At 45.5% G+C, this 27,865-nt stretch overlaps 1 protein-coding gene across 1 annotated transcript in view; it reads right to left on the bottom strand.

Moving 5' to 3' along the window:
• LOC126471578 (histidine decarboxylase) overlaps positions 1-27,865 on the bottom strand; it is a 401,219-nt gene that overhangs the window by 204,933 nt on the left and 168,421 nt on the right. Inside the window, exon 3 of the mRNA XM_050099808.1 lies at positions 7,842-8,014. Coding sequence (XP_049955765.1) covers positions 7,842-8,014 — 173 coding nt within the window. The remainder of the gene's footprint in view (positions 1-7,841; positions 8,015-27,865) is intronic.

Raw genomic sequence — 27,865 nt, 5'->3', positions numbered from 1 at the left:
TGATCGCCTTGTTTCCGTCACATGGCGTTAACTTGGAATTTTATGGAGCATGGTCACGGGCTTCCATGCACTGCTGTGATTGATATTCCGTTTCCTTTGTGAAGCGATGAATCCACGTTTCATCGTTAATAAACAATCGGTCCAAATGTTTTTGAGAAATTTACTTTCGAATCTGGAACCAATAAATGGGGCTCGTTCTCGTAAATAGTTATTGAAGTTATATACACTCCTGGAAATGGAAAAAAGAACACATTGACACCGGTGTGTCAGACCCATCATACTTGCTCCGGACACTGCGAGAGGGCTGTACAAGCAATGATCACACGCACGGCACAGCGGACACACTAGGAACCACGGTGTTGGCCGTCGAATGGCGCTAGCTGCGCAGCATTTGTGCACCGCCGCCGTCAGTGTCAGCCAGTTTGCCGTGGCATACGGAGCTCCATCGCAGTCTTTAACACTGGTAGCATGCCGCGACAGCGTGGATGTGAACCGTATGTGCAGTTGACGGACTTTGAGCGAGGGCGTATAGTGGGCATGCGGGAGGCCGGGTGGACGTACCGCCGAATTGCTCAACACGTGGGGCGTGAGGTCTCCACAGTACATCGATGTTGTCGCCAGTGGTCGGCGGAAGGTGCACGTGCCCGTCGACCTGGGACCGGACCGCAGCGGCGCACGGATGCACGCCAAGACCGTAGGATCCTAAGCAGTGCCGTAGGGGACCGCACCGCCACTTCCCAGCAAATTAGGGACACTGTTGCTCCTGGGGTATCGGCGAGGACCATTCGCAACCGTCTCCATGAAGCTGGGCTACGGTCCCGCACACCGTTAGGCCGTCTTCCGCTCACGCCCCAACATCGTGCAGCCCGCCTCCAGTGGTGTCGCGACAGGCGTGAATGGAGGGACGAATGGAGACGTGTCGTCTTCAGCGATGAGAGTCGCTTCTGCCATGGTTCCAATGATGGTCGTATGCGTGTTTGGCGCCGTGCAGGTGAGCGCCACAATCAGGACTGCATACGACCGAGGCACACAGGGCCAACACCCGGCATCATGGTGTGGGGAGCGATCTCCTACACTGGCCGTACACCACTGGTGATCGTCGAGGGGACACTGAATAGTGCACGGTACATCCAAACCGTCATCGAACCCATCGTTCTACCATTCCTAGACCGGCAAGGGAACTTGCTGTTCCAACAGGACAATGCACGTCCGCATGTATCCCGTGCCACCCAACGTGCTCTAGAAGGTGTAAGTCAACTACCCTGGCCAGCAAGATCTCCGGATCTGTCCCCCATTGAGCATGTTTGGGACTGGATGAAGCGTCGTCTCACGCGGTCTGCACGTCCAGCACGAACGCTGGTCCAACTGAGGCGCCAGGTGGAAATGGCATGGCAAGCCGTTCCACAGGACTACATCCAGCATCTCTACGATCGTCTCCATGGGAGAATAGCAGCCTGCATTGCTGCGAAAGGTGGATATACACTGTACTAGTGCCGACATTGTGCATGCTCTGTTGCCTGTGTCTATGTACCTGTGGTTCTGTCAGTGTGATCATGTGATGTATCTGACCCCAGGAATGTGTCAATAAAGTTTCCCCTTCCTCGGACAATGAATTCACGGTGTTCTTATTTCAATTTCCAGGAGTGTACCTAGCAAAGTGGCGCAGTGGTAAGACATTGGAGTCAAATTCGTGCTGGCGGTGGTTCAAATCCCCGTCTGGATGCCTAGATTTTGGTTTTACGCGAAAGACAAGATGGTTCTTTTGAATAGGACGTGGTGAATTTCCTTTCCCATCCTTTCTCACCCTCAAGTTGTACTCCGTCCCTAAAGACCTCGTCGTTGACGGGAGGTTGAACACTAAACTTCCTCTAATTTCTTTAAAGTAGAATAAACCAGTCTTTCTTCAGATATGCATATTTGTTAACTGTTTCATTCAGTCGTCCATTGCTGTGTTTTTTACTTCTTCAACGTTGTCACTAGTTTATCTGTCGTGAAGCATACAATAGTCTCATGAATCGGAATTGAAAATGTTACGCCACCAGTTGTCAAATGTGTGATGTCTAGCACAACATATTTTGATACTACGTTATCCCATTATCAAATGTTATAAAACAAGGAAACGAAGGAACAAATAGTAATACTGTACGTACTGACAACCGTACAAAAACATTTGTATCGTCTTTGGTATAACACACCTTAAAACTTCTATGCCATTACTGACTATCATGAAATCTGTGAACATCACGTGTCAAGTCGTGGTAAATTCTAAAAACCAATAACAACCTATGTTGCAACCTATGCATCCATACAGAATTGTCATGTAAAACAGAAAACGCTAATTCGAATAAATTGGTGGCTACCTCCCATGGAGCGCATCGCTAAAGTGAGCCCAGTGTTTCACGGGGAGGTTTAGTATCGACATTTAGAGAGAATACTTTCCCGGAAAAGTCGGATAGCGAATTACTTAACCCACACACACACATTTGGTCAAATGACCACGATTAGATTAATTCGAGAACTAGAGCTAAGCCGGCCGGAGTGATCGAGCGGTTCTAGGCGCTTCAGTCTGGAACCGCGCGGCCGCTGCGGTCGCAGGTTCGAATCCTGCTTCGGGCATGGATGTGTGTGATGTCCTTAGGTTAGTTAGGTTTAAGTAGTTCTAAGTTCTAGGGGACTGATGACCTCAGAAGTTAAGTCCCATAGTGCTCATGGCCATTTGAACCATTTGAACTAGAGCTAATACAGAGGCTTACCGACGATCGTTCTTCCCACACACTTTTCACGAGTGTTCTAATCCAACATTAGTAGTGCGCTACTTGACACACTCTCGTCGATTAAATTCGATTAAATATCTAGGCGTAATGTTGCAAACCGATAGGAAATGGAACGAGTATGTAAGGACTGTAGTAAACTTCGGTCTGTTGCGAGAATTTTAGGAAAGTGTGGTTCATCTATAAAAGAGACCGCATGTAGGATGCCAGTGCAACCCGTCCTTCAGGACTGCTCGAGTGTTTGTGATCCGTACCAGGTCAGATTGAACGAGGACATCGAAGCAATTCAGAGGGGGTTGCAATATTTGTTTCCGGTAAGTTCGAACAACAGGTAAGTATTACGTAGATGCCTCGTTAACTCAAATGGGAATCCCTGGAGGGATTTCAAGAAGTATTGAGAACATTTAAAGAACCGGCATTTGAAGCAACTCCAGAACCATTTTACTGCCACCAAGGTATATTTCGCATAAGGACCAAGAAGATAAGAGAAATTAGGGTTCGTACGCAGGCGTTTAGACAGTATTTTTTTCCCTCGTTCTGTTTTCGAGTTGAAAAGGAAAGGAAATGACTAGTTGTCGTAAGGGGAACCCTTCGCCACGGTGGCTTGCGGAGTATGTATGTAGATGTAGAACAGTTAGTGGTACCAGAAGTACACTCCGCCACACACCGTCAGGTGGCTTGCAGAGTACTGATGTAGATGGACATGTAAAAATGCAACATGGACACTTCTGTTTTCTCATTTAACAGCATGACGCGTTTCTATCTTAAAGCGCATTTCTGAATCCACTTTAACGATGCCCTCCCTGCGAAGCAGCCACCAATTTATTGAAATCTGTGGCGTTAGGCTTTATGTTTTCTGTTGGCCATTCTTTATGGACGCACATGTTGTAACATAGTTTTAGTATTGATTTTTAGAATTTACTACGACGTGACACGTAATCTTCATAGATTTTATGACACATGGTAGCATCTTCGGGGCCGTGACACATGCGTAGCAGGGAAGTACTATCGTTGTTAGGTAAAAGCGGCTGCCTTATTTAATAACCGCATCTTGAGAGTATAACATGACAATATGAGATGTTCTAAGAAGTGTTTTATGTTTGACAATGTACATTTGCTGCTGGGTTTTTTGTTTTGCGGTGCCTAATGGCATAGATGCTTTAAGAAATTTCCTGGCCACGTCAGTGTTCTCGTCTTGTGGCTACTGTAAACACTAGAGTCGGTTTCCTGTATCTGGGAAAGGAGGTTTTCTTGAGATTTTTGGAAGACCGTTCTTTCCCAAATACTCCTAAATGTACTCAGGTGTTGACCTAAGATGTTGTCTCAAGGCTGTGTGATTTTCCCAGGATGCCAGTTGTTTCCAGCACTTCTTGGAACACAACTTTTGAAAAGCGCTGGCAGCAAGCACCCTTTTGCGGTGGAGTGTTATTAGGGTAAGGGGGAAATAGCCCATGAAATCACCAGCATACGGCTATTCAGTGTAATCGGCCAGAGGGTCTGGATGTTAAATAATGTCGTGGTGCGGTCTGGAGTTCGTGATATTCACGATTCGGCCGGCAGTCCTCAGGCACCGTAGGGGACAATGTCATGTGCTCTTTAGGCTGGAGTTGGTGTTTTAAAGTGTTTTACTTTCTGAGGTAGATAGTTCGTGATTCTTCGTGATCAAGCAAGCTAGTTTTCAAACACGGATAGACAAGTACCTGAAATGAGTCTCCGTGAACGGGTGTGGAATCCTGTTTAATCCTCTCCACTTTTGCTAAAGGAGTGTTGCCATTTAGAGGGCGTGCACATGTTGATTAAGCAGAGACTTTAGACTTGATTTTGAATCCTGTAGATAGTTGTATATGGCGTTCAATGAACAAAATGGACTTGGCTGGGTCTAACTGAATCCAACAAACTCTGTTTATTTCCGAAGAGATTTGAGGGGGTGTCTTTGAGTGACTTTTTATTTATTGACTTTAAACTGTATTCATGTTTTTGTTTGTTATGTAGGAGTTTCTAGGAGCCAGTTGGAGGCAGTGTATAAACTGTTGGAGGTAAGCATTTTCCAGTCAAGCGGCCGGATTTCGGAGGCTTCGTTAAAGTATTTACTTAGTTACAGGGTTTAGAGGCTGTGAGAAATTTAACCGTGTATCGCGCGTCAAATAGGGGCTAGCGACTCTTATTTAGACTGATTTTGTAAGTGTAGCAGAGCAGAGAATTAGTAACAGCCTGCCAAGTGTGCCAATAAAGGCTTTCGAGTAAATCTGTGGAACTGTACAGAGTGTAACAAAAACGTATGGTCAAACATTCAGGAGACATCCCCAAACATGGAGGAATAAAATGTGTTATATGGACATGGGTACGGAGATGCTTTATTTCCATATTAGAGCTCATTTTCTATTTCTTTTCATAACCACATTAATCACTGGAAACACAACTGGTTTGAATCATTCTTAAGAAAGAGAATGCAAAGAGTTGTACTGAATAATTCAAACAATGTTGCACGGAGAAAAATTTTAGTGACAAGGGGAAAAAAATCACGAAATTAGTCCTACAAGGTTCCGTTTTGGGTCCACTCCTATTCCTCATTATGGGTTGCCGAGAATCCTTACGAAATTGTCTAGTTATGTCGTCAACAAAGACGTTCTGTCAACGTCTGAGCCGGCATTGTTGGTAAATGTTTGTTGGCGCCTCACGTTCATAGCTCAGGCTCATCGGAGAAACTTACCACTCTTTCTTAGAGAATATTCTACCTGTTCTGCTAGGATATGTACCTTTACGGGTGCAACAAAACATTTACTTCATGCACGATGGAGCTCCTCTTCATTTCAGTGCCAATGTTTGTAGGCTTCTAAAATATAAATTCTGTGACAGATAGATGGTAGAGGTGGACCAGTTCCTTGACCTCCACGCCCTCTGGAGCTAAACCCACTACACTTTTATTTGCGAGGACTTTTGACAGCTCTTGCGTATGGAAGACCGGTACAAGACGTACAGTCTTGGCGATCGTATTGTGGAAGGCCGTGAAATAATACGTAATTCTCCAGAGATACATCAGCACATCAGGGAATTCAATACTACGGCTGGTTAATGCATGTATCCTTGCTAACGGAGGGTATTTTGAACAGTTCATTTAGGAAAGAGATTCACGCTGTACTGATACTTTCTTTTCCTATACATTTCCCATGATTAATGCGCTGAAGAGTAGTATAAAACGAGCTCTGAGATGGAAATAACGCGTTTCCACACCCATATACACATAGCATATTTTCTTCCTGAAAGATTGGCAATAACTTTTTGTTACACTGTGTGTCGCGTAGTTTGTCACGCTAGCCGTGCATCGCAAAGAGTGTGTGGCTACTGAGAGCAACGTCACGGAAGCTACGAGGACAGACGAAAGGAGCGTTTCAAGTCTTTATCGTGGATTAGTTTCGAAAGAACTACAGCCTCACTGGACTTTACCACCCATGTCTTCGCCGCTTAAAATAAATGAGTGCACTCCTTGTAGATACCAAAGCCTGTACCGATAGCCGTTGGTAATAAACCATCAAAAATAAATTAATTTTATGGATTGCTATTCGATTTTATCAATTTGAACGAAAGGCACACAACACGAATACTTTAATAAGCCGTGTAAAGAAATTATTCCGTTGATCAAAATCATACGAGGGTGAGTCAAATGAAAACCTTAAATTTGTAATAACAAATCGAAATTTCGCGCCGTTATCCTGTAAGTTGGTAAGCGTGCTGCAAACAGCGTGCAGAGTAGTCTGTAGGTGGCAGCATAGTGCAGATGAACACATACCGTCGCAGTATCAGTATAAAGATGGCCGCCCCACTTGTGACTTGCACCAGGGAAGAACAGCGTTCTGTTATTCGGTTTTTCCGTAGTGAAGATGTGAAACCTATTGAAATTCATAGACGAATGAAGGTTCAGTACAGTGATGCATGTTTGTCGCTGCAGCAAGTCTACGAATGGAGTAGGAAGTTCGCAAATGGTGTTACTTCAGTGGAAGATGCTCCTCGTCCAAGGTCAGGCACAACGAGTTGTGACTCCACAGAACATTGCAGCAGTTGAAGCCATAGTGAAAGAAAGCCGCCGAGTGACACTGAATGACATTGCAGCATGTTTACAGATTGGTCATGGGTCAGCACACCACATTGTGCATGATGTGCTCCAGCCACGGCAGCTGACTCTTTAAATGAGAGAACGACGTGTTGGTGCTTGTGAAGAACTTCTTCGGCGCTTTGAACGACAAGGTGATGGCTTCCTTGCAAGAATCGTTACTGGGGACGAAACCTGGGTTCACTTCCACCAACCGGAAACGAAGAGAGCGAGCAAAGAATGGCGCCATTCCTCATCACCAAAACCAAAGAAGTTCCGAACAGAACCATCAGCAGGGATGATTATGCTGACTCTCTTTTGGGACGAAAAAGACGTCGTTTTGGAGCATTACATGCCTAGAGGGACCACTGTCAACAGTGCATCACACACACATCTCCTAAAAAATCGTCTGCGGCCTGCAATCAAATCAAAGCGACGTGGATTGCTGTCAGCAGGTGTCCTTTTGCAACATGACAATGCAAGGCCCCACACTGCCCGTACAACAGTTGCAACAATCACAGACCTCCATTTTGAGTGTCTTCCTCATCCACCATACTCACCAGACCTTGCCCCAAGTGATTTCCATATGTTTGGACCACTCAAAGACGCAATGGGAGGAAAGAAGTTCCGTTCTGATGAAGAGGTACGCCACGCGGTGCATGACTGGTTGCGCGGACTACCAAAAGAATTTTTCTCTAAAGAAATTTATGCACTTTGTAAGCGCTGGAGGACTTACATTGAGCGTGGGGGAGATTATGTTGAAAAGTGATACAGCTTTGTACCACTTCCGCACAATAAATAATATTTAAAAAATATATATTTAAGGTTTTCATTTGACTCACCCTCGTATTTGGCTTGAGTGATTGTGCAACATGTACCAACGTAATGAAACCAAAATGTTAACACCATGTGTGTGCCAGGCCGCTAACTTTTCGCCTCGCTGTCGCCGTAGGTAGAAAAGGAAAAGAGAGAGAGGAACTGACCCCCGGCATGACGACGCGCTCCACGTCGGCCATGATGTCCTCCCAAGGCTCGGGCTCCTGCGGCGCGTGCTCCGGAACCAACTCTCGCAGGTAACCGGGCTGCACGGCCGGGTAGACGCGCCGCTCGCGGATGTGCTCCAGGTAGTCCGCTATGTAGTCCACCATCTCCTTGCCTGCAGAAAGTATGAAACCATTACTCTCGTAGGTCAGGAGGCATCATCTGAAAATTTTGCAGACCGCTACCGCTTGGAAAGCATGAGAATGCTCCAAAGAGCATACAATTCAAGGAAGTATCCGAAGAAAATGCAATTTATCTTTTGCTTGTGAGACACCTTCAGGGCTAAACGTCAGTCTGAGGAGAAAAGGTATCTTCTTTGATTTAACAGAACCGTTTAATTATGTGGACTATGCAATACATTCGCTTAAGAGAGGATGTAACAGAATTTGGTCCAAAAAATCGATTTTTCCAAAGTATTTTCTTGATCTACACAGTTTAATCTATGTTGTTTGTGAATTTTATCGTGATAGCGGATTCAGAAATGCTTTTAAATTGTTGAACTGACTAACTCTGCACTGGCGGCCTCTCCCACCTTTTGCAACATTTGAGAAACTGCTTTCTTCAGCGAAATTTTATCAGTGCGAAGGCTATTTTCTTTCGATATCTTTGGCTGACATCTATATCTCTGGCTGACATCTATGTCTTTGCCTGAAAACTTTCTTGCATTGGGTTTATTTACGTTTTGACAATAGTAATACACGTTAGTAGGTGGAACGTAGAAAAGACAAGCTCACTCTGAAAGGAATCGATTCTCTTCAGTTATTTTATGGGAGAGCTATCAGAAAAAACACAAAAAATTTAGAGGCAATGAGGCGTGCTATGTGGGCAATTTTTTCCACAAACTATCCACTGAGCAAACACCAATGCACAATCTGTGTCCGAAAGACGATTGGTGTAAGTTCGAAAACAGAAATGAGACGTATTCACATAAACACTCATTACCAGAACCTGTTATGAATGCAATTAAGCCCACATTCAGGTTCCTTGCAAACACTGATTTATTGAGGAAGTGTTCACGGAAAGACACAAAATGCAAATGAAAGCCTCAATAATTTAATTTGGATTAGATGCTCAAAAGGACATGCCGTGGACTTGAGGTACTCAAAATAGGTGTCTACGATGCAGTTTTATTTTACAATAACGGAAATAATGACAGAATTGAAGTGCCGAAGAGAATTGGTACTGATCCTGGTGGATTTACAATAAAAGCATTTTACACCATCGACGAGAGCAGGGATAAAAAAGCTAACAGTTCGGTGTCTTACCTGCAAATACATGCCAGGCAGATTCGAAGAGGAGAGAAGAGAAACCTGGAGGATGTGGAGTATCAGTATGGAGGATTTTAAAATTTAGGTACTGCATGTAGAAGTGTGAGAACAAAATCTTCGAACCTCATTTTCTCTGTTTTACATTTTGTACGTTATTTCTCAATCAGTATATGCGTTAATGCTATGAAATTTTCGGGAACTGTTCATAACGTGTTGCTGTCTCAATTGTTGAGTGGTACTTAAGATAGGTAAATAAATTAGTGAAATAAATGTGAAATGAAGTAGAAATTAGAAAATAAATGAAAAATTTAGTTTAGTTTAGAAGAGTTACACACTGGCAAACAGAGGGCAGAGCAGAAGAGGCAATGACCGTGAAGTCAGCACGTTCAGGAGAAGCCATCGCCCTCCCCACATAGCGGACGCTGTCGATTCAGCCGTCAGGGCATCGCCCGACTGGCTCACGTGTTCCTCAATTGTCACATGTGATCAAAGGCCCTCGCCTACATTCCAAGAGCCAATGACCGACGTTAAGAAGATTCTTTGAGAAGCTTTTCAACGTGACAGAAGAGGCAATGTCTGTGAAGTCGTTCACCTCCAGTGAACTGAAGTAAATAAATACGAGAGACGCAGTGGCCCGACAGAGTAGTTTTCAGTTCAGTTTCGGTGCTGGAGACCGTCATGTAGGAAGAGACTACATTGTGCACAGAAGCACCAAGTCCGCCGCTGTAATGGAATAGCAAGCAGCAGCCTCGCCGCCGGAAGACAGAAGTTAGAAGGTATTTGAAGACTGATTTTTACATACCCGGGTGACTCGTGAGGACGGGAAGGAGACGGCCTCACATGAGCAGTCACCTGTGAGCTGGTGATGAAGGTCTGTCAGCCAAAGACTGGCAAGCTGGAGTCCGTTTATTCGAGTCTGGGACACTGGCCTTCCCCCGCTGCGCCGCTCAGCTGGCCAACGCTCAACACACGCAGCCGCATAGAGAAGAGAAACACTGGGACGCTACATCCAAGGTATCACCATCCGATTCCCGACTTCGTTCTCAATAATTAAACGGGCCACCTCACGACGCGCGTCTCCAGTCAACTGGGCGAAACAGCGACACGAGATACACACCACATAGCCCGCATTTCGTGGTCGTGCGAAAGCGTTCTCGCTTCCCACGCCCGGGTTCCCGGGTTCGATTTCCGGCGGGGTCAGGGATTTTCTCTGCCTCGTGATGGCTGGGTGTTGTGTGCTGTCCTTAGGTTAGTTATGATTAAGTAGTTCTAAGTTTTAGGGGACTTCCGACCATAGATGTTAAGTCCCATAGTGCTCAGAACCATTTTTTTAAAAGAGATACACACCGCCACGCGTAATCAAACGCCACCGCTCACGCAAGCAGAAGGCATCGCAAACGACACATCTGCCGCTCTCCCACCCAGTACAATCCACTAAGGAAACCATTGTACAAAACTTTCAATAAAAGTTATATCATGTAAAAATGCTGTTTCATTCTACCTCATACCTGAGCCAAAGAAGAACCCACCCTGCCCACATGTTGTTAAGAGAGGGATGTAACTGGGTTTTCTCTTTTGATGCTAGTCACTTGTCAGGATGAGCATTACTGCAAATCGCATTTGATTCTAACGGATTATGTCAGGGTGAAAAACACTAAATAAATTAGTTTTTCTCCCTTTACAACATGTGGGCAGGGTGGGTTCTTCCTTGGCTCAGGTATGAGGTAGAATGGAACAGCATTTTTACATAAGATAACTTTTATTGAATGTTTTGTACAGTGGTTTCCTTACTGGATTGTTCTGGCTGGGAGAGCAGCAGATGTGTCATTTGCGAGGCCTTCTGCTTGCGTGAGCAGCGGTGTCTGGTTACGCATAGTGGTTTGTATCTCGTATCGCTGTTTCACCCAGTTGACTGGAGACACACATCGTGAGGTGGTCTGTTTAATTATTGAGAACGAAGTTGTGAATCGGATGGTGGTACCTTGGATGTGGGGTCCCACTTTTTATCTTCTCTATGTGGCCGCGTGTGTGGCGCGTCGGCCAGCGGAGAGGCGCGGCGGGGGACGGCCAGTGTCTCGGACTCGAATAAACGGACTCCAGCTTGTCAGTCTTCGGCCGACAGATCTTCATCACCAGCTCACAGGTGACTGCTGATGTGAGGCCGTCTCCTTCCCATCCTCACGAGTCACCCGGGTACATAAAAATCAGTCTTCAAATACCTTCTAACTTCTGTCTTCTGGCGGCGAGGCTGCTGCTTGCTATTCCGTTACAGTGGCGGACTTGGTGCTTCTGTGTACAATGTAGTCTCTTCCTGCATGACGGTCTTTAGGACCGAAACTGAACTGAAAACTACTCTGTCGGATCCACTGTGTCTCGCGTATTTATTTACTTCAGTTCACTGGCGGTGAACGACTTCACGGTCATTGCCTCTTCTGCCACGTTGAAAAGCTTCTCACAGAATCTTCTTAACGTCGGTCATTGGCTCTTGGAATGTAGGCGAGGGCCTTTGATCACATGCGACAACTGAGAAACACATGAGCCAGTCGGGCGATGCCCTGACGGCTGAATCGACAGCGTCCGCTATGTGGGGAGGGCGATGGCTTCTCCTGAACGTGCCGACTTCACGGTCATTGCCTCTTCTGCTCTGCCCGCTGTTTGCCAGCGTGTAACTCTTCTAAACTAAACTAAGTTTTTCATTTATTTTCTAATTTCTACTTCACTTCACATTGATTTCACTAATTTATTTACCTATCTTAAGTACCACTCCACACAATGGAACTACAAAATACGAGATCTTGCAATTGCATTCTGACTTTTAGGTGATTGTATGTAGAAGAAAAAGTTAATTTTGGATGTGAAAAATTAAAAACTCTGTTAATGATACAGTTTGTACCATAAATTAATAACTGTAGGTCAGTGGTCTTATAACCTTTTCAGGACACTACAATAAAATTTTCAGATTAATTGCATCATTAGAATTTGAATTATGGCTTTTTATAAAAAAGACAATAAAACAAATTACAAATTCAAATTTCTGGCAAATTATTAACCCTGCATATTTTACTATATTTTTCCGTTAAAACACAGCTCTTTTGCTTTACGAATGCAAAATTTTAGATTTGTACATTAATGAATATGGTTGTAATGTTTTTTAAATAAATGTTTACATTTTCCGTTACATCATCGCTTAAGTTGGAGCATTATGGGATTAGGAGAGAAGGCCAACAATGGGTCACTTAATACTTGGAAAGAAGGAAGCAGTAGGTTATCTTCCATTTCAACAAACAAGGAAGTGGTTTGAATTAGATGGGGTAATGTGAAGTGATGGTTGCATGCAAACCTGCATGCATTGCATTGTATTGGTGATGTATGTCAGTTTGTGGGATGGAATTCCATGCCTGTTACATTCCGTCGGTCGATACAGGAATGGTTAACGCTGTTCGTGAGTGACGCTGAAGTTGTCGACCGACGATGTCCCATGTGTACTCAACTGAAGAGAGAGCTGGTGATCGAGCAGGCCAAGGCAACATACACTCCTGGAAATGGAAAAAAGAACACATTGACACCGGTGTGTCAGACCCACCATACTTGCTCCGGACTCTGCGAGAGGGCTGTACAAGCAATGACCACACGCACGGCACAGCGGACACACCAGGAACCGCGGTGGTGGCCGTCGAATGGCGCTAGCTGCGCAGCATTTGTGCACCGCCGCCGTCAGTGTCAGCCAGTTTGCCATGGCATACGGAGCTCCATCGCAGTCTTTAACACTGGTAGCATGCCGCGACAGCGTGGACGTGAACCGTATGTGCAGTTGACGGACTTTGAGCGAGGGCGTATAGTGGGCATGCGGGAGGCCGGGTGGACGTACCGCCGAATTGCTCAACACGTGGGGCGTGAGGTCTCCACAGTACATCGATGTTGTCGCCAGTGGTCGGCGGAAGGTGCACGTGCCCGTCGACCTGGGACCGGACCGCAGCGACGCACGGATGCACGCCAAGACCGTAGGATCCTACGCAGTGCCGTAGGGGACCGCACCGCCACTTCCCAGCAAATTAGGGACACTGTTGCTCCTGGGGTATCGGCGAGGACCATTCGCAACCGTCTCCATGAAGCTGGGCTACGGTCCCGCACACCGTTAGGCCGTCTTCCGCTCACGCCCCAACATCGTGCAGCCCGCCTCCAGTGGTGTCGCGACAGGCGTGAATGGAGGGACGAATGGGACGTGTCGTCTTCAGCGATGAGAGTCGCTTCTGCCTTGGTGCCAATGATGGTCGTATGCGTGTTTGGCGCCGTGCAGGTGAGCGCCACAATCAGGACTGCATACGACCGAGGCACACAGGGCCAACACCCGGCATCATGGTGTGGGGAGCGATCTCCTACACTGGCCGTACACCACTGGTGATCGTCGAGGGGACACTGAATAGTGCACGGTACATCCAAACCGTCATCGAACCCACCGTTCTACCATTCCTAGACCGGCAAGGGAACTTGCTGTTCCAACAGGACAATGCACGTCCGCATGTATCCCGTGCCACCCAACGTGCTCTAGAAGGTGTAAGTCAACTACCCTGGCCAGCAAGATCTCCGGATCTGTCCCCCATTGAGCATGTTTGGGACTGGATGAAGCGTCGTCTCACGCGGTCTGCGCGTCCAGCACGAACGCTGGTCCAACTGAGGCGCCAGGTGGAAATGGCATGGCAAGCCGTTCCACAGGACTACATCCAGCATCTCTACGATCGTCTCCATGGGAGAATAGCAGCCTGCATTGCTGCGAAAGGTGGATATACACTGTACTAGTGCCGACATTGTGCATGCTCTGTTGCCTGTGTCTATGTGCCTGTGGTTCTGTCAGTGTGATCATGTGATGTATCTGACCCCAGGAATGTGTCAGTAAAGTTTCCCCTTCCTGGGACAATGAATTCACGGTGTTCTTATTTCAATTTCCAGGAGTGTATATTGATATCCTGTAGAGCATGTTGGGTTACAACAGCGGTATGTGGACGAGCGTTATCCTTTTGGAAAACACCCCCTGGAGTGCTGTTCACGAATGACAGCACAACACGTCGAATCACCAGACTGACGTACAAACTTTCAGTCATGTTGTGTGGGATAACCACGAGAGGGCTCCTGCTGTCTTACGAAATCGCACCCCTGACCGTATTTCCACGTGTAGGTCTAGTGACTCTAGCACGCAGACAGGTTGGGAGCAGATCTTCAAATGAGCTCCTTCTGACCAAGACACGGCCATCACTAGCACCGAGGCAGAACCAGCTTTCATCACAAAACACAACAGACCTCTACCCTGCCCTCCAATGGGCTCTCGCTTGACATGACTGAAATCGCAAATGGTGGTGGTTCGGGGTCAGTGGAAAGCACGCAACAGGGCCCCTGGCTCGGAGTTATCCTTGAAGTAGCCGATTTGTAACAGTTCGTTGTGTCACTGTGGTGCCAACTGCTGCTCAAATTGCTGTTGTAGATGCAGTACGGTGCGCCGGAGCTATGCACTGAACACCATGGTCTTCCTTGTCGGTAGTGGCACTTGGCTGTCCGGAGCCTGGTCTTCTTGCGACTGTACGTTCTCGCCTGCACCAATGCCAGCAATCGTGTAAAGTGGATACATTACTGCCAAGTCTTTCTGCAATATTGATGAACGAACATCCAGCTTCTCATAGCCTTATCACACTAACTGGTTCAGACTCAGTGCGCTGTTGATAGTGGTGTCTTTGTCGCCTGAATATCAATTCACGACGTCCGATCTCAAAGATAACTAACGCTCACGACAGTTACAGCGTATATGTAAAGCGAACCTGATTTGCATCCTCATACTGGCGCTGCTAGCGCCACTCTTATGCGACTGGTGCGAAATTTCAATAGACGTCATCTTCCAGATGTAGAAACATGCCTACCACTGTCGTTATATTGCACAACTCCCTCTTTGTGTTGCAATTTTTTTCCGCCAGTGTATAAATCGGACATGAACAAAAGAGGAAGGTCCAAAGCTTTGTTTTGTCAACCACTAGTCGTGAAAATGGCCACTCGGCCGGTGATAGTTGCGTAAACGGTCGCTAAGGTACTCGCGACAATAGGCAGTTGTAAGGTGGCTATGATACAGCAGAAGATTTTCTGCGTTCTTGAGTTTGCAAGAAGTGTGATGCGGCAGTTACAGTGCAGCGGGCACTTTGTCTCAGGTTCTGCATGAACCACCAACTAGGAACAGGATTTTTAAATCAATCCCTTTCTCGGCGATTGATAGGTCGCTTGGGAAACGAAGACCTGGCTCTACACCTCTGGCCACCGAGATGTCCTTATCTCCCGTTGTGCGACTTTTTCTTGTGGGGTTGTGCTAAGGAGGCTGTTTACGTCCCATTTGTACTAACAACTCTGGTCGACCTGCGGAACCGTTAAACTTCTGCGGTGAACTCCCTAACACAATACATCATTCGTCGCATGTGGGACGAGCATGCCTACCGCTTAGGTCTTCACCGTGCAGCAAAGGAGAAACACAATGAAAAACCGAGCGAGGTGGCGCAGTGGTTAGCACACTGGACTCGCATTCGGGAGGACGACGATTCAGTCCCGCCATCCTGATTTAGGTTTTCCGTGATTTCCCTAAATCGCTCCAGGCAAATGCCGGGATGGTTCCTTTGAAAGGGCACGGCCGACTTCCTTCCCACTCCTTCCCTAATCCGATGAGACCGATGACCTCGCTGTTTGGTCTCTTCCCCCAAACAATCCAATCCATTCCGCAATGAAAAATGCTCTGAAACTTCCTCTTTTCATTGGTATATAGACTGTTCACGTGCAATTTATACTTCATGAAACACAAACCAATTAAATTGGGTCCATCTTTTTGAATAACCCTGTACACCAATGATCTCCCATTAAACATGACAGAAGACAAAAAAATTTTCTCTTTCTAGATGACAAAGTGTTACTGTGAAACCCATGGAACGGAATATAAATTATGTGCCTACCAAGGTATTCAGTAAAATGAGAACGTGGTTTCCGGAGGACATATTGACGCTTAACTGCAACAAAACTCAACACGTACAGCTTCTGACATGGAGCTCTTGCAAAAGCGTAATTTTGCTGGAGCTCTTGCAAAAGCGTAATTTTGCTATCCGAAGTTCCAGGTCCCAGTCAGTGAAGTGGACCATTTCAAGAGCTTAGGAATGAGGGAAGATTGACGGCCGTCTTGGAAGTATCACGTTCAAGATGCTGTGCAGAAACTGACGATGCTATCTTCACTATAAGAATGAGCTCCACTGTCTCTGACACGGTAACACGAAGGCTTGTTTACTTTGCTTGCTTTCAATCTATTGTCTCGTATGCTGTTATATTTTGCTGCGGCTACTCTATGCACTCACCAAGATTATACTTAGTCCAGAAACGGACTGATCTGCGGTGTCGGTTAGCGAATTTCGTGTAGGCCGTTGTTCAAGGGTCTCGGAATTCTAACTCTGCCGTCCCTGTACATGTACTGAATCGTGGGGTTTGTTGTTGACTATACTGACTCGTTCAGGAGAAACAACAACATACATTCAGTGAACAATAGACGCAAGAAACGATATGCAGTTGGATAACACTTCCTTATGAATTGTTGAGGAACCTGTGTACTACTCAGTAAGTTTCATCTTTCATAGGATTGAAGCAGAACTGAAAAAAATTCAGTGATAAATTCCAAGAATTCAAATCCAAGCTGAAAGTTTCCTTGTGGCACACTCCTATTCTGTACACGAGCTACGTTCAGTAATTGAAAACTTTTCTTTTTTATGTGTTAAGAGCTACTCTAAGTCATTCATTCGTTTTCAAAGCTCTATATTTACCAAACCATTACATGTACAAATATGATTGATGCGTTAATAGAACCGTAAACTCGTCGAGTTTGCATTGTGCTCACAAGTTGACATTACGAGTGCTGTGCCTTGACAAAATGGCAACAAAGCAAAAAAAGCGTTTTTGTGTACTGGAATACGTGAGATATTTTTCCGTTACAACAGTGTAGTGTGCATTCAGAAGGAATTATAGAAAAGGACCGCCGTGTAAAAAGAGCATTGTGCGTTAGTATCGACAGTTTAGGGGCACTGGTTGTTCCTGTAACTAGAAAAGTACCCGATCGACAAAGTGCGCCAGATCCAGCCACAGAGAGGGGGATCTAAAGTTTCGTACTCAGTCCAAAAAGATCAACTGTCCGCGCAAGCCACGAACTAGAAATACCGCAGCAAACTGCGTGGAAGATTTTGCGACCGCGGTTACATTTCAAACAACTTGAAGTTTATGGCCGGCGCCTTCAATTTTACATCACAATGCAGGAAGCCTTTGATGATGAACATTTTGCCTCCAGACTGATATTCAGCGATGAAGGAACCTTCCATTTATCTGGAAAGGTTAGTTGCCACAATACAAGTGAGTGTGGAACTGACAATCGTCATGAAATTGTAGAGCATGAACGAGATTCGCCGAAGGTTAATGTTTTAGGTGTGGTGTCACAGACGAAGATGTACGGGCTGTTTTTCTTCTGTGATAAGACTTTGGTAGGTACCTCTTACATTGATATGTTGCAGTTGCGGTTGTTTCCACAATTTATCGCTGAGTGCGAGAATTTAATCTACCTACAATGACTGGAGCATCGATGTTCGTCGCTGCTTAAACAGCGAACTTTGCATCGCTGGATTGGACATAATGGTGAAGATGATTAGGTTCTGTTTATTTGGCCACCAAGGTCGCTTGACCTAGCGCCTTGTAATTTTTTGCTCTGAGAGTACATTAAGGACCGCATTTACAAACCCCCACTTCCAAGAACAATGGAACAGCTTAGAGAATGCATCAATGTAGCTGTGATGACCATCAACAGGATGTTTTTACATAAGATATGGAATGAACTTGGCTATTGCTTGGACGTGTGTTGTGTGAGCAATGGGGCACTCACAGAACATTTGTAGAGTCCAAAATGCAAACTTGTTGACTTTACGGATTTATTCATGCATCAATAACACTTGTACAAGAAATATTTCGTAAAATATAGAGCTCTGAAAACGAATTGATCATTTATAGTAGACCTGTGTATTCGTATACTCTCTCAAAACCCTTTTCGTGTTTCATTAATAGTAGTTCACTTCTTTAGTCTCTAAATTTTCCGCCGGCCAGGGTGGCCGAGCGGTTCTAGGCGCTACAGTCTGGAACCGCGCGACAGCTCCGGTCGCAGGTTCGAATCCTGCCTCGGGCATGGATGTGTGCGATGTCCTTAGGTTAGTTAGGTTTAATTAGTTCTAAGTTCTAGGGGACTGATGACCTTAGAAGTTAAGTCCCATAGTGCTCAGAGCCATTTTCTAAATTTTCCGATCACTGTTCTGTAAACTACCTTCCGATTTGTTTCATGAGCAAATCGCTTTGGCTCGCATCATCGCGCGGAACCTGATAAATAAACACATAAACAAATAAGACAAAAGCGATTAACAGGGGCCACGTATAAACGAAAGAGTCTTTCTTGGGCGGGAGCGGGGTGGGGGGGGGGGGGGGAGGGAGGGAGGGGGGGGGCACTTTTTTCAAACAGACGAAACTTTGATGTATAAGTGCGTAGGTCTACGCATAAAAAAGTTTCATATCTTTGCTACCAATGGAAGACGTATTGGTGGCAGAGACCAAGGACTTCGTGGGTTTAGCAAGTCCACAAGCAGCTGTAACTTCCTGTGCGACCACCCGCCATGCAAATCGACCGCATAGGAACAGCGGAAATTGCCATATGACTGACCACAGTATTGGCGGACATTTGCTCCCTTCGGGTAGCCATTCAAAAAGGTGAGCGCCAGGATCACTAAGCCATCGTATTCTCAACGCCACTGCCTTTGGACTTTGATTACGAAATCTCTCTGCTCGGCTGGACTCAGCTGAATACGTCGACACGCCGTGTTGACTTTTATCAGCAGTGTTCGGAAACAGATGATGGACTCTGAAACATTTCCTCTGGAGCCGGCCGGGGTGGCCGAGCGGTTCTAGGCGCTACAAAAAATGGTTCAAATGGCTCTGAGCACTATGGGACTTAACATCTATGGTCATCAGTGTCCTAGAACTTACAACTACTTAAACCTAACTACATCACACAACACCTAGTCATCACGAGGCAGAGAAAATCCCTGAGCCCGCCGGGAATCGAACCCGGGAACCCGGACGCGGGAAGCGAGAACGCTACCGCACAACCACGAGCTGCGGACTCTAGGCGCTACAGTCTGAAACCGGGCGATCACTACGGTCGCAGGTATGAACCCTGCCTCGGGCATGGATGTGTGTAATGTCCTTAGGTTAGTTAGGTTTAAGTAGTTCTAAGTTCTAAGTGACTGATGACCTCAGAAGTTAAGTCCCATAGTGCTCAGAGGCATTTGACTTCCCCTGGATATCTGTGCTACCGTGGCCTTCGTCGTGTCCAACACTCTGAACTTGCTCACATTATTATCAAGACCCACTGATTGCATCCTGTGATACACGTTGAACGCCTGGAACTTCAACTGTTAGTGTCTTCGGTTCGCATATCGTGCTTGTGGACTTAAATTTTTCCCGCGTACAAAGACCCAGCGATTTAAGTTGTATTAACATTTGATGACCAGTAAACAAAATAACTGTAAAGGTATTTATTGCTATAGGTTAGAGCAGAAAGTTTACCGTCCAACCTAACGACCTTAAAGAGAGAAGAAAATAGAGGGACATTCGATGGAGAAAGTGATTTCTCCGACGTGACCCGGTATCAGTAGATGACACTGACTGCAAAACGGAAGTAGTCACTATTATGTAGACTGGGTGCTGAGAAGTATTTGATTTATTATGCACGGGGTACTACTGTACAGGGTGGTCCAAAACAAGTACTCACTCTTTCATATTCAGAGTTGTTTTACTTAATTGGTATATACACTATGTGGTCAAAAGTATCCGGACACCTGGCTGAAAATATCTTACAAGTTCGTGTCGTCCTCCATCGGTAATGCTGGAGTTCAATATTGGGGCCCACCCTTAGCCTTGATGACAGCTTCCACTCTCGCAGGTATACGTTCAGTCAGGTGCTGGAAGGTTTCTTGGGGAATGGCAGCCCATTCCTCACGGAGTGCTGCACTGAGGAGAGGTATCGATGTCGGTCGGTGAGGCCTGGCACGAAGTCGGTGCTTCAAAACATCCCAGAGGTGTTCTATAAGATTCAGGTCAGGACCCTGTGCAGGTCAGTCCACTACAGGGATATTATTGTCGTGTAACCACTCCGCCACAGGCCGTGCATTATGAACAGGTGCTCGATCGTATTGAAAGATTCAATCGACACCCCGAATTGCTCTTCAATAGTGGGAAGCAAGAAAGTGCTTAAAACGACAATGTAGGCCTGTGCTATGATAGTGCCATGCAAAACAACAAGGGGTGGAAGCCCCCTCCATGAAAAACACGACCACACCATAACACCACCGTCTCCGAATTTTACTGTGGGCACTACACACGCTGGCAGATGACGTTCACAAGGAATTCGCCATACCCACACTCTGCCATCGGATCGCTACATTGTGTACCGTGATTCATCACTCCACACAACGTGTTTCCACTGTTCAATCGTCCAATGTTTATGCTCCTTACACCAAGCGAGGCGTCGTTTGGCATTTACCAGCGTGATGTGTGGCTTATGAGCAGCCACTCGATCATAAAATCCAAGTTGTCTCACCTCCCGCCTAACTGTCACAGTACTAGCAGTGGATCCTGATGAAATTTGGAATTCCTATGTGATGGTTTGGATAGATGTCTGCCTATTACACATTACTGTTCTCTTCACCTGTCGGCGGTTTCTGTCAGTCAACAGACGAGGTCGGCCTGTACGCTTTTGTGCTGCACGTGTCCCTTCACGTTCTCACTTCACTATCACATCGGAAACAGTGGACCTAGAAATGCGTAGGAGTGTGGAAATCTCGCGTACAGACGTATGACGCAAGTGACACCCAATCACCTGACCACGTTCGAAGTCCGTGAGTTCTGCGGAGCGCCCCATTCTGCTCTCTCACTATGTCTAATGACTACTGAAGTCGCTGATATGGAGTACCTGACAGTAGGTGGCAGCACAATGCTCCTTATATGAAAACGTGTATTTTTGGGTGTGTCCGAATACTTTTGATCACATAGTGTAGTAAACTTCCCCCATGAACCATGGACCTTGCCGTTGGTGGGAAGGCTTGCGTGCCCCAGCGATTCAGATGGCCGTACCGTAGGTGCAACCACAACGGAGGGGTATCTGTTGAGAGGCCAGACAAACATGTGGTTCCTGTAGAGGGGCAGCAGCCTTTTCAGTAGTTGCAGGGGCAACAGTCTGGTTGATTGACTGATCTGGCCTTGTAACATTAACCAAAACGGCCTTGCTGTGCTGGTACTGCGAACGGCTGAAAGCAAGGGGAAACTACAGCCGTAATTTTCCCGAGGACATGCAGCTTTACTGTATGATTAAATGATGATGGCGTCCTCTTGGGTAAAATATTCCGGAGGTAAAATAGTCCCCCATTCGGATCTCCGGGCGGGGACTACTCAAGAGGACGTCGTTATCAGGGGAAAGAAAACTGGCATTCTACGGATCGGAGCGTGGAATGTCAGATCCCTTAATCGGGCAGGTAGGTTAGAAAATTTAAAAAGGGAAATGGATAGGTTAAAGTTAGATATAGTGGGAATTAGTGAAGTTCGGTGGCAGGAGGAACAAGACTTTTGGTCAGGTGATTACAGGGTTATAAATACAAAATCAAATAGGGGTAATGCAGGAGTAGGTTTAATAATGAATAAAAAAAATAGGAGTGCGGGTTAGCTACTACAAACAGCATAGTGAACGCATTATTGTGGCCAAGATAGACACAAAGCCCATGCCTACTACAGTAGTACAAGTTCATATGCCAACTGGCTCTGCAGATGATGAAGAAATTGATGAAATGTATGACGAGGTAAAAGAAATTATTCAGGTAGTGAAGGGAGACGAAAATTTAATAGTCATGGGTGACTGGAATTCGTCAGTAGGAAAAGGGAGAGAAGGAAACATAGTAGGTGAATATGGATTGGGGAGAAGAAATGAAAGAGGAAGCCGCCTTGTAGAATTTTGCACAGATCATAACTTAATCATAGCTAACACTTGGTTCAAGAATCATAAAAGAAGGTTGTATACCTGGAAGAATCCTGGAGATACTAATAGGTATCAGATAGATTATATAATGGTAAGACAGAGATTTAGGAACCAGGTTTTAAATTGTAAGACATTTCCAGGGGGAGATGTGGATTCTGACCACAATCTATTGGTTATGAACTGCAGATTGAAACTGAAGAAGCTGCAAAAAGGTGGGAATTTAAGGAGATGGGACCTGGATAAACTGAAAGAACCAGAGGTTTTAGAGAGTTTCAGGGAGAGCATAAGGGAACAATTGTTAGGAATGGGGGAAAGAAATACAGTAGAAGAAGAATGGGTAGCTCTGAGGGATGAAGTAGTGAAGGCAGCAGAGGATCAAGTAGGTAAAAAGACGAGGGCTATTAGAAATCCTTGGGTAACAGAAGAAATATTGAATTTAATTGATGAAAGGAGAAAATATAAAAATGCAGTAAATGAAGCAGGCAAAAAGGAATACAAACGTCTCAAAAATGAGATCGACAGGAAGTGCAAAATGGCTAAGCAGGGATGGCTAGAGGACAAATGTAAGGATGTAGAGGCTTGTCTCACTAGGGGTAAGATAGATACTGCCTACAGGAAAATTAAAGAGACCTTTGGAGAGAAGAGAACCACTTGTATGAATATCAAGAGCTCAGATGGAAACCCAGTTCTAAGCAAAGAAGGGAAGGCAGAAAGGTGGAAGGAGTATACAGAAGGTTTATACAAGGGCGATGTACTTGAGAACAATATTATGGAAATGGAAGAGGATGTAGATGAAGATGAAATGGGAGATAAGATACTGCGTGAAGAGTTTGACAGAGCACTGAAAGACCTGAGTCGAAACAAGGCCCCGGGAGTAGACAACATTCCATTAGAACTACTGATGGCCTTGGGAGAGCCAGTCATGACAAAACTCTACCATCTGGTGAGCAAGATGTATGAGACAGGCGAAATACCCTCAGACTTCAAGAAGAATATAATAATTCCAATCCCAAAGAAAGCAGGTGTTGACAGATGTGAAAATTACCGAACTATCAGTTTAATAAGTCACAGCTGCAAAATACTAACGCGAATTCTTTACAGACGAATGGAAAAACTGGTAGAAGACGACCTCGGGGAAGATCAGTTTGGATTTCGTAGAAATGTTGGAACACGTGAGGCAATACTAACCTTACGACTTATCTTAGAAGAAAGATTAAGAAAAGGCAAACCTACGTTTCTAGCATTTGTAGACTTAGAGAAAGCTTTTGACAACGTTAACTGGAATACTCTCTTTCAAATTCTGAAGGTGGCAGGGGTAAAATACAGGGAGCGAAGGCTATTTACAATTTTACAGAAACCAGATGGCAGTTATAAGAGTCGAGGGGCATGAAAGGAAAGCAGTGGTTGGGAAAGGAGTGAGACAGGATTGTAGCCTCTCCCCGATGTTATTCAATCTGTATATTGAGCAAGCAGTAAAGGAAACAAAAGAAAAATTCGGAGTAGGTATTAAAATTCATGGAGAAGAAGTAAAAACTTTGAGATCCGCCGATGACATTGTAATTCTGTCAGAGACAGCAAAGGACTTGGAAGAGCAGTTGAACGGAATGGACAGTGTCTTGAAAGGAGGATATAAGATGAACATCAACATAAGGAAAACGAGGATAATGGAATGTAGTCAAATTAAATCGGGTGATGCTGAGGGAATTAGATTAGGAAATGAGACACTTAAAATAGTAAAGGAGTTTTGCTATTTAGGGAGTAAAATAACTGATGATGGTCGAAGTAGAGAGGATATAAAATGTAGACTGGCAATGGCAAGGAAAGCGTTTCTGAAGAAGAGAAATTTGTTAACATCTAGTATAGATTTAAGTGTGAGGAAGTCGTTTCTGAAAGTATTTGTATGGAGTGTAGCCATGTATGGAAGTGAAACATGGACGATAACCAGTTTGGACAAGAAGAGAATAGAAGCTTTCGAAATGTGGTGCTACAGAAGAATGCTGAAGATAAGGTGGATAGATCACGTAACTAATGAGGAGGTATTGAATAGGATTGGGGAGAAGAGAAGTTTGTGGCACAACTTGACTACAAGAAGGGATCGGTTGGTAGAACATGTTTTGAGGCATCAAGGGATCACAAATTTAGCATTGGAGGGCAGCGTGGAGGGTAAAAATCGTAGAGGGAGACCAAGAGATCAATACACTAAGCAGATTCAGAAGGATGTAGGTTGCAGTAGGTACTGGGAGATGAAGAAGCTTCCACAGGATAGAGTAGCATGGAGAGCTGCATCAAACCAGTCTCAGGACTGAAGACCACAACAACAACAACAGTGTAGTAAAAAAAGGTTAAATCTTTTGGCATGATTGAGTGGGATACCTCGAGGGTCAGGTTCAGTCGCCTAATAGCAAACGTTTCCCCTATCCCTCGTGCACAGTGGCACACGTCCTTTGTTAAGTGTGAGATTTGAGTGTTGAGCGTATCTGATACGTATAGATGATCGTATTGGGTGTCTGAGTAGTGTGGTGTCACGTTTCTGTTTTACGACAGTGACGAGAGAAGGGAAAAGGTGGGTTAATGTCAACCACTTCTCACTCCCCTAACTGATGGCAGATCACCATCATCATTATCACATGTCCTCACTTCACGAGACACTATGGAGGGAATTAAAATTCAATTCAGGGCCTTGGAGTAAAATCTGATGATTAGAAACTTTACCCTATGCAGGAAAGGCAAAGGGAAAATTGCCAACAGTGTGTGACGTACCCGGCTGGTTACCTATCCAAGTACCAGTCACGCTCGGCTTTGCATAGCTCCTGTCATCTGACGGGAACCGGTGTATTCAACGACATAATGCCGTTCGCCTATTGACATATAGTTGGTGTTGAGGCTCGAGGTAGCCACAGTGGGCGAGTGAACCATGTTGATTTTCCCGAACCACCGAGAAAGCTACAGCTACTACTCACTTTTTGTGTGATCAGTACACATACGGATTTCAGTTAAAATTTATATACTGAACAAACAACCAACAACCTATAACATGTTGAGTAGTATGAAGAGTAAGATAAACTAAAGGAAGCCTCACGATAGCCAGGGAACGGAATTTTGTATGCAATGTTCTGCAGTGAATTTATTTCGTGTTGGAGTCAATGTTAGCACTTGACAATGTGTACAGTTCCTAGTCGATGTAAATCACATTCCTATGTAATTTACTTTTCTGTGACTGGCTGTGACGATGGATTGCAACCTGACGTCTTGGCCACTGGCAGGAATAGAACTGGACTGCGATCCCGCAACTAGTCGCAAAGGTCGAATGTTAAGTGAGTGCAATAAAGATAAAGTGCAGATATGGGTCTTCTATTTCCAATAAAAAAAATAAAAATAAAAAATCACTTTATGAGATTTGGACCCGCCAGTAATATTATCCTTCAAAATTAATGGGGAACCTCATGGGTAAAAATCTTGTTACCGGTTTGTACACTACTGGCCATTACAATTGCTACACCACGAAGATGACGTGCTACAGAAGCGAAATTTAACAGACAGGAAGAAGATGCTGTGATATGCAAATGATTAGCTTTTCAGAGCATTCACACAAGGTTGGCGCCGGTGGCGACACCTACAACGTGCTGACATGAGGAAAGTTCCCAACCGATTTCTTATACACAAACAACAGTTGACCGATGTTGCCTGGTGAAACGTTGTTGTGATGCCTCGTGTAGGGAGGAGAAATGCGTACCATCACGTTTCCGACTTTGATAAAGGTCGGATTGTAGCCTATCGCGATTGCGGTTTATCGTATCGCGGCATTGCTGCTCGTGGTGGTGGAGATCCAATGACTGTTAGCAGAATATGGAACCGTACTGGATCCCAACAGCCTCGTATCACTAGCAGTCGAGATGAGAGGCATCTTATCCGCATGGCTGTAACGGATCGTGCAGCCACGTCTCGATCACTGAGTCAACAGATGGGGACGTCTGCAAGACAACAACCATCTGCACGAACAGTTCGACGACGTTTCCAGCAGCATGGACTAACAGCTCGGAGACCATGACTGCGGTTACCCTTGACGCTGCATCACAGACAGGAGCGCCTGTGATGGTGTACTCAACGACGAACCTGGGTGCACGAATGACGAAACGTCATTTTTTCGGATGAATCCAGGTTCTGTTTACAGCATCATGATGGTAGCATCCGTGTTTGGAGACATCGCGGTGAACGCACATTGGAAGCGTGTATTCGTCATCACCATACTGGCGTATCACCCGGCGTGAAGGTATGGGGTGCCATTGGTTACACGTCTCGGTCACCTCTTGTTCGCATTGACGGCACGTTGAACAGTGGACGTTACATTTCAGATGTGCTACGACCCGTGGCTCTACCCTTCATTCGATCCCTGCGAAACCCTACATTTCAGCAGGATAATGCACGACCGCATGTTGCAGGTCCTGTACGGGCCTTTCTGGATACAGACAAGGTTCGATTGCTGCCTTGGCCAGCACATTCTGCAGATCTCTCACCAATTGAAAACGTCTGGTCAATGGTGGCCGAGCAACTGGCTCGTCACAATACGCCAGTCACTCTTGATGAACTGTGGTATCGTGTTGAAGCTGCAAGGGCAGCTGTACCTGTACACGCCATCCAAGCTCTGTTTGACTCAATGCCCAGGCGTATCAAGGCCGTTATTACGGCCAGAGGTGGTTGTTCTGCGTACTGATTTCTCAGGATCTATGTACCCAAATTGCGTGAAAATGTAATCACATGTCAGTTCTAGTATAATATATTTGTCCAATGAATACCTGTTTATCAAGTGCATTTCTTCTTGGTGTAGCAATTTTAATGGCCAGTAGTGTATTTTGACACTCGTACCATAATTCACAGCGCCTCCAGCAATTTTTTTATATTAATGCAATTTGCTGTCTGTAGGACCTCACGTCCATTCGTTTCACAGTGTCATTGTTTGAGATATGGTACGGCTAGGGTACGGCAGGAAATAGTGTTGAAGCAGCATATGTGCCTATTGTACGGAACCTCACTGCAGCGAGATTGCGTGAGAGTGAAAATAAGGAAGAAAGATTAGATTTTATCGCCCCCTCGACAGCTCCGTTATGAGGAAGCACAAGCTCGGATTACGATAGGTTGGGGAAGAAAATTAGCCGTGCTCTTTTCAAACGAACTACTGCGAGTAATGTGGCGTCAGTCCCTCGGTAATCCATGACAAATCGCTCTAATGGGTGACAGATCTGGAGAATGTGCTGCCCATGACAACATTCGAATACCGTCTGTATCGGGGTAGGTCCAGACAGCACGGACAACATGCGGTTTTGTGTTACCTTCTTGAAAACTAGTGTCACGGTGACCTCGAAGATTGCGTACAGCCACCGACCTCAGCACGTCAGGAATTTAAGGGCTGCTGCCTAATTTACGGGCCATGCGAATCAGGTATGACCGTGATGTGTACCCAGTGGCACGACGCACCAAACGCCAGGACTGTGTCCGCATGACGATGAGGAGTTTAGTCTGGAAACGTTCATTTCCCTCAGTGTCTCCGCAATTGGATATATTCATCATGGTGGTTTACGTAAAG

The sequence above is a fragment of the Schistocerca serialis genome, chromosome 3, assembly GCF_023864345.2.
Source record: "Schistocerca serialis cubense isolate TAMUIC-IGC-003099 chromosome 3, iqSchSeri2.2, whole genome shotgun sequence".
NCBI lineage: Eukaryota > Metazoa > Arthropoda > Insecta > Orthoptera > Acrididae > Schistocerca > Schistocerca serialis.
Note: the sequence above shows the minus strand (reverse complement) of the source record. Positions and strands in the feature narration are given on the sequence as shown.